Source organism: Anabrus simplex, chromosome 1 (genome assembly GCF_040414725.1).
Source record: "Anabrus simplex isolate iqAnaSimp1 chromosome 1, ASM4041472v1, whole genome shotgun sequence".
Taxonomy (NCBI): Eukaryota; Metazoa; Arthropoda; class Insecta; order Orthoptera; family Tettigoniidae; genus Anabrus; species Anabrus simplex.
In genome coordinates, this window is record NC_090265.1 from 1,692,518,805 (window position 1) to 1,692,526,924 (window position 8,120).

At 38.7% G+C, this 8,120-nt stretch overlaps 1 protein-coding gene across 1 annotated transcript in view; it reads left to right on the forward strand.

Annotated features, from left to right (window-relative positions):
• The window catches only part of LOC136858691 (SET domain-containing protein SmydA-8), a 44,684-nt gene extending 43,369 nt beyond the window's left edge, over positions 1-1,315 (forward strand). Inside the window, exon 8 of the mRNA XM_067138426.2 lies at positions 517-1,315. Within this exon, the coding sequence (XP_066994527.2) occupies positions 517-794 (278 nt within the window). The 3' untranslated portion in view covers positions 795-1,315. The remainder of the gene's footprint in view (positions 1-516) is intronic.
• The last annotated feature ends 6,805 nt before the right edge of the window (positions 1,316-8,120 follow it).

Genomic DNA, 8,120 nt, shown 5'->3' on the forward strand with positions numbered 1-8,120 from the left:
TTTCAACTATAAACCAAAAATTAGATCTTTGTAATTTGGTGCTATGCTGTTTCAGATTTTGAATAAATAAATTGAAGAGAGAGTCAGGTGCTAAACTGGCAGCCTATTATAAAATAAGAGTGCAAACTGTCTGCAATTCTAAGAAAAGAAAAGCTGGAGGATTTTAGGTGGAACAGTGATAGTGGTGGGCCTTCAAAACTTAAAGCTTAAACAATTCTGCATACAAAGATTTAGATGTTGCATTTCTACAGTGGTTCAACCAAAAGAAGTTGTCATCAATGGTACCTTATGTATAGAGAAAATCAAATTTTTCTGTGTTTTTCTATGTGCCAAGTAACTGGGAGTTTAATGTAAATTTTAAAATTACTTTGGACTCTCTCTCAGAAAGCATAAATGTCTCTTACTTTTGTTATATGTGGCTTGACTTAATTCCTTAAACTGCTGTTGAGGAGCATAGGGCTGATTTTGTTAAATGTATATATAACAATAACTAATTTCACTATTTTTGATTAACAGAGATGAGTCGTGATCTGCTGAAGGTGACGGAGATGCTAGATCCTGGATGGGCCCGTTTGGCACTCTACGGCACAGTGCTACAATATGAGCTTCAGTCGGCTCTGTTACTTCTGGCTCGCAAGACAGGGAAAAATCTTGCAGAAGCGGTTAAAGAAGGTCGAAGTCTCCTCCAAGAAGCATTGAAAATTCTGGAACCAGAGCCAGAAATGTCTGCTGGCAGTAAGATGTCACAGCTCATCCAGAAGGCTCTTCGTGGTCTTGAAGATATTAAACTTTGAAAAATGAAAGCAGTATGGGTTTTTCAACTGAATTTGATATTGCAAATCACATGAAATACAGAAATATAGGAAAATATTAATAGGATAAACATAATGACAGATCAGTGAGAGGGTGAATGCTCCTACCTATTTATGATTTAATTTGTCTCCTTCATATTTTCTCACAATTCATTTAAGGTGTGAGAAGTGTACACAGTTCATTTGTGCAAATGCTTTTGTGTTATATTCTACAACATTGTTGCAAAGATTGGTAATAAATTTATTTCTCCCTTGCAAAGACGTGTTCAAAAAATGTGAGTGATTAATTAACTTGTCTAGCAAAACATGTTCCCGTCTCTATTGTGTACTATCAAGCTCCTTTAGGGGTTTTCCTATCAACTGCAAGAAAGAATTTATTTCCTATCAGAGGCAAAAAGGCACTGTACCTGGGCTAAGATAGTGTACTTATGTATGTTGCCATAGTTACGTTCCATATCCTTGAGAAATGTCTTAATTCTAGGGTGACCAACTGTTCCACATTTTGTAGGACGTCCCATATATTGTGGCATTTTCGAAGGACATAAAATTCTTGACCCTGTTAATAAATACTTCTTTACTATCTCTCCATCTTGAACACTTTAAAACCTGGCATATTTGTAACGTGTTAATGTAATGCTGTATTCTGAGCATTTTAGCCACATTTTGAGGCTTTATAACTTCAACACCTTTTGAGATAAATGAATTACCATATAGGCCTAATCCCGAATATAACCTGCACTTTTCCCCCAAAAATATTGGTTCTAAATCTTGGGCGCGGGTTGTATTCAAGCCATTCATTCTTGTAAATATTTACTACATTTACATGGAGTATTGAAATAGATTTGAATATGGTTACCATACTCAGTATACCACAGGTAAACAAGCATTCAGGTCTTATTGTGTTTTAGTTGCATTCTAGAAAACAAGATTGATTTTTTCTAAATATGGTTACAGTGGTATGTAAATTCGAAATGTAAGGTAATGAACTACGGTAAATCAAAGAATATGGGTAAATATGAAAGCCGCTGCTGCGGATGCTCAATCGTTATTTGTTTCACAAGTGCTGCTGGCATGTTGGGTGCGTGAATAGCTGATCTCCCGGGATATCGTACTTTGCAAGAGTTGAGACTATTGGTTATGGAAGTCTACCTTGCTCACATATGAGTTCCGTGTCTGTCCCGTGAAGTGCTATCTCGATAGTAAGTGATGGATTCAAAATGGTGCCTGCGGTCATTTGCTGTATGTGAGAAACTTAAAATTGTAAGTGAAGCTGAAATATACAGAAATCGTGCCATGGGCAGAAAGTATGATATTGATGAATCGTGCATTTGTGATTGGTGGAAGAAGAAGGAAAAACTTCTAAAAAGTAACATCGATCGCAGAGCGTTCCGCAGGCGGAGTGCAGTGTTTCCAGAAATTGAAGAACGCCTCCACAAATATGTGATAGAAAAACGTGAGATAGGATATGGTGTTTCTCGTGAAATGTATCAATTGAAAGCACTAGATATCTCAAAAGAACTCAAAACACAGGGTTTTACTGCAAGCCGCGGATGGATCCGAAACTTTTATCGGAGAAAGGGATTGTGCATTCGGAGACGTACGTCTATTTCTCAACATCTCCCTGGGGCGTATAAGAAAAATTAACAGCCTTTCAGTGTCACGTTATTCATTTAGGAAGCAAAATTCTTATTTGCTGTCACAAATTGGGAATGTTGACCAGACACCTGTCTATTTTGAAATGCCATTGGAAAATACAGTGGATACGAAGGGTTCTATAAGTGTAACCATCAGAACAGGTGGTAACAAAAAGCAACATAGCACAGTAATGTTTTAGGTATTAGTGGATGGAACCAAACTTCCTCCATATGTGGTTCTGAAAAGGAAAACACTTCCGAAAGGAAACTTGCCGTCCGGTGTTATTGTTAGAACACAAAATAGCAATTGGCTTTACGTCGCACAGACACAGATAGGTCTTATGGCGACGATGGGACAGCAAAGGGCTAGGAGTGGGAAGGAAGCGGCCGTGGCCTTGATTAAGGTACAGCCCCAGCATTTGCCTGGTGTGAAAATGGGAAACCACGGAAAACCATCTTCAGGGCTGCCGACAGTGGGGTTCGAACCTACTATCTCCCGAATACTGGATACTGGCCGCACTTAAGCGACTGCAGCTATCGAGCTCGTTGTGTTAGAACACATGAGCCTGGCTGGATGGACAGTGCGTTAGTTGAGAACTGGGTGAAGTGCATTTGGCAATGTTGCCCGGGAGCTTTTTTACAAAAATGAAACATACTTGTGTTGGACAGTTATCGAGGTCATACAACTGATGATGAGGAAAGGAAAAAGTGATCTTGTGGTAATTCCTGAAGGACTCACTTCGATTCTACAGCCATTCGATGTGTGCGTGAACCGGCCTTTCAAAACTGCAATGAAACAGTTTTACACCGAATGGATGTCTGATAGTGATCACATGTTAACACCAACCAGATGAGTGAAGAGGCCTGAAGTGGGACTAACATACAGCTGAATCAAGACCGCATGGACACACATTCCCAACTATCTAGTGTCCAAAAGCTTTAAGAACTGTGGAATTTCAAATTCAGTGAGGACGACTATTTGTGGAAAGATGCCAGCGATGAAAGATCGTATGGTGAAACTTGAGATGATGACGGTGAACTGTGAATTATTTAATAATGGACCAATTTTATTTATGACTTTTGTGATGATTTTATTAATTGTAAGCTGTTTGAATTTATATTTGTGGTATATTTGAAGAAAATTAAATAGGTATGTTATTTGATTTTTTTTCCGTATTTTGCCGTCTCAAATTTAGGGTGCAGGTCTTATTTGGTGGCGGGTGATATTCGGGTTTATATGGTATTCTTGTTGTATCTAAAACTATAATTGTCTCTCTCAGCACTGAATTCATTTACTTGTTTGATTTTTGTTACTGAAACATGAAAGGGGGTCAGTATATTTATCATATTTTGAGCTTTTTTATTTATTTCAAATCATATTTGTAATTCATTTTTTCTCTTTAATTTATATCTAACATTATTACATTAATATTACTAGTATAGACTATGATGGTAGATATCAGAGGAAGTATCCAGACAGCAAAAATCAGGAAAGGTGTAAGGCAGGGCTGCTCTCTCTCACCATACCTTTTTAATGTATTCATTGAATAAGTTTAAGGCAAATACCAAAGGAGTAAACGTAAATGGGCACCATATCCAATTCATATGATTTGAAGACTACATAGCAGTTGTAGCAGACTCTGAGAAAGAATTGTCCAAGATGCTGAATGTATTGCTATCAGCATTATCAGATTCACACTTAAACATTAATGTTAAGAAGACCAAGATATTAGTTATGAGTAAACATCCTGAAAGAATTCACAACAACATGAAGCTTACTGACAAGATAGTGGAGCAAGTCACCAGTTTCCCTTATTATAGAAGCCTGATCATCAATGACATCAAGTGCAGCAAAGAGATGAAAAGGCGAATAGTACTTGCCAAACAGGCATTTAGGAATGAGAGTAATCTTTTAATCAGCACAAATTTAGATTTCAGAATTAGCAAGGAAATTGTGGTTTCTTTTGTATGGAGAAATCAGAGATCAGGATTGGAAACTACTGGAAGTGTTTAAGATGTGAGTCTGGAGATGAATGCTAAAGATTAAATGGATTGAAAAGAGAACAAACAAAAGCATTCTGCAAGAAATTCAAGGGAAAAGAGAACTGATGCTAATGGTACAAAGAAGAAGAGCTAAATTCACCGGTCGCATCTTGGGACGTACCGTAATATCTTTCTTACCGAGCTACTGGAAGGAAAATCACGGGGAAGAAAGGCCAAGGATGACTGAGTAAAAAATTCCTTCAGGACTTGGCACAGGGTCTTCAATACGGTTCTTATTATGAAATGAAATGAGGAGCTGATGACAGAAAAAAATGGTTGCACAGACAAGGCATTGCCTTTAGACATTGCTGGTGATGCTTATATGAGAGGGCTATCTAGCAAGGGTCAGTGCTCCCAGCTAGCAGCAATATGCAGAACTGTCATGCTGTCATTCATGTTTACCAGAAGAGATATGGATGTATTTCCAGCATGTGATGATTTACTAGTTAAGGAAACCAAGCCCAAGCGCTGCTCAGGCATCGAATATGGCAGTAAATGAGGGAGCCCAAGCAATGCTCGGGAACTGTGTTCAGTATGTTAAATGGACGTCCATTTGTTATGTGATAGCTTACCTTGTGTGAAGCCTCACTTCACTGGAAGTCTGCTTCCTCCTGCATAAAGAAACAATAAAACAAAATATGTCATCTATATTTCATACAGTGGAAGCATTCTTAGTAACTTTGGGAACCAGTGCTTTCAAACTTTTCAGACTCAGAAAATAAAGCAAGCATCAGTTATTTGACACATGTAAGCAGTGAAGTACAATGTATGGGGTAAACTGTGACCTTCCATGATGATTTTATCGTAAGTTTTAGTTCAGTCACTTTCATTTGTCTTTCTTGACCAGTGAGATTGGTATATTCTTGATGGTGAACTACAAAGTGGAGCTCCACATTTTCTTCTCTCTTTTATGTCTGATATGACCTGGTGACTATGGACTGTTCGATGAATGAATTTAAAGAAAGGATGCAGATCAGAGATTGATGAGGAGAGAGCCTATCTGTTCGAAGGTGCAGAGAATGCCTTTAGTGTTTTCTTGTTTGTTCTTGTCTCCTCTTTCTACACTGACCTGTCATTGTGTTTGCCCTACTAACTGTTCCCTTTCATTTCTCCTATATTTTATGAATTGATTCTACATGTTCTGTGATACAAGGACAGGTACTGTAAATGGTACGGTAGGTACCTTCCTCCTTACTCAGTCTCTTTGTTTGGAGATTAAGGGTTGAGTTATTTCCTTTGACGTTCTGGACCATTTTCCATATGGTACTCTACACTAGAAATAGCTATCAGTCATCTTTGAAATTCACCACCTTTGGTTCAGCAGTTATCACTATGGGAACAACAAAATAAACAACAACAACAACAACAACAACAACAACAATAATGTGAAAATCCACAGCCTGTTTCTAGTCATTCGACCAGGTCAGGGATGGAATGAATGAAGCCCCCATCTAGTGGCGAGGATAGGAAATGTGCCGGCTGCTGAAGTCTGTTGCACTCCTCTGGAGCAATGATTAATGACTGACAGATGAAATGATATTGGAGAGTGTTGCTGGAATGAAAGATGACAGGGAAAACCGGAGTACCCGGAGAAAAACCTGTCCTGCCTCCGCTTTGTCCAGCACAAATCTCACATGGAGTGACCGGAATTTGAACCACGGTATCCAGCAGTGAGAGGCCAGCGCGCTGCCGCCTGAGCCACGGAGGCTTAACAATAACAATAATAATAATATAATATGATGACGATGATGATGTGTCCGAATAAGAATCTATTGAGTGCAGTCTGAAGACATCAAGATGCTGTCAGAATCAATATAATGCTTTTATGGAGCCACCTTGTCAATACATTACAGCATATTTATTGTCTAACATGTATTAATACATGAGTACATGGGAATATGAAAAACAAAAACAATCTCTAGCTCTTGGTCAAAATTATAGATGTTGTCAGGAGTTCATGCTACAATTGAATAATTTTGATAAGTCAGCATAATATTTCAAGGCTGTCTGACTCCATGGCTGAATGGTCAGTGTTGAGGCCTTCAGTTCAGAGGGTCCCAAGTTTGATTCCTGGCCAGGGCAGGGATTTTAATCATGTCTGATGAATTCTTATGGCTCGGAGATTGGGTGTTTGTGTTTGTCCCAACACTTTCCTCCTCATATTCAGACAACACACCACACTACCAGGAAAACACGATAGTGGTTACACCTCTCCACATACAGTAGGTTTGGCATTGGGAAAGGCATCCAGACATAAAACAGGGCCAAATCCACATGTGTGGTAGAGTTAACATCCATAAACCCACAGGAGTGGGAAAAGCGGTAGCGGTAGTAGTAGTATAATAATAATAATAATAATAATAATAATAATAATAATAATAATAATAATAATAATAATGCCTGAGATTAAAATTTCAGTGGAAAGTCAGGCGATCAACAACATCATGCCGCCACAGCAATTTGGAAAACTCTGTTTGACTGCTAAAGAATGTAAGGCCCTACAGTATTGTACTGGCAAGAAATGTTATTAATATAATGCATTCTGACAATGTTTGATGTGTATTCAAGTGACTAGTGCAAATAAATACAGAATGTCTATTTTCTAGTGCACCTCCATTAAGCAGACACAGTATTTATCATTTCAATTGAATCATAATCCTTTATAAAAAGTACAGCCTCTTACTGCAATAGAAGCTCTGCAGTAACTTGCAATTGTTTGTCGCACATGTTCAAAGACTCTAGGCATGTGCTGTAGGGAGTAAACAGCTGAAAGCTCTTCCTCTGATTGAATTGGACTCTCATATGCCAGGTTCATCAAGTAACCCCACACACACAGGTTGGGAGAATGAGCTTGTATTGCAGCACGAAACTGAACTTTTGAAATTTATTCCTACTGTATATGGAGTTCCCACCTGAATCATTGGCTCTGTGACTTAATTTTGCCCCAGACCCTGCAAATCGATAGGTCGGCCTTGCATGTTGCACCATCTAGCAACTTTGGCCAAAACATGTTGGAGTTGTTCACCTCACAGTGCATCTCATTGTGCATCTCGCCGTGTGGCGAGAGTCTCAAGCAAGAGCACTTCCCATTGCTGCTTAGAATTCTAGAATCTAGCTGCAGCTTTTCATTCTATGCCTAAGGAAGAAGTATGGAAAGCCCTTCAGAATCTTCAGAACTTCAGAACCTTCAAGCTCCAGATACAATTGTTAGAGTTATTCAAAGCATTTATAAGGATATTTTTTGGAATAGTCAGGATTAATGGACAGAAAAGTAAGACCTTAAGGATGGAAAAGGGTATGAAACAAGGAGATAGCCAGTGTATCCATTTTGAAATTCTGGCCAAGATATCAAACATCTCAACTTGTATGTGAAACATCTCTTTTAGCCCTTATAACTAAAGTAACTACTGTATTACAATGACTGAGTAATGACAACAAAAATTCTTAGGCAAAAAAAACGTTGGAGTTGTTCACCTTGCTGCACATCTCGACATGCATCTCACCATGCACCTCACACCTCGTCTCAGCAGAACATGCTGAAGCATTTTTTGTCGCCTCACTTCCCGCCGTTTAATGCATTGAGTAGTAGTATTCAGTGAGAGAACTCCTTATGGAGAACACTACAGGGAAC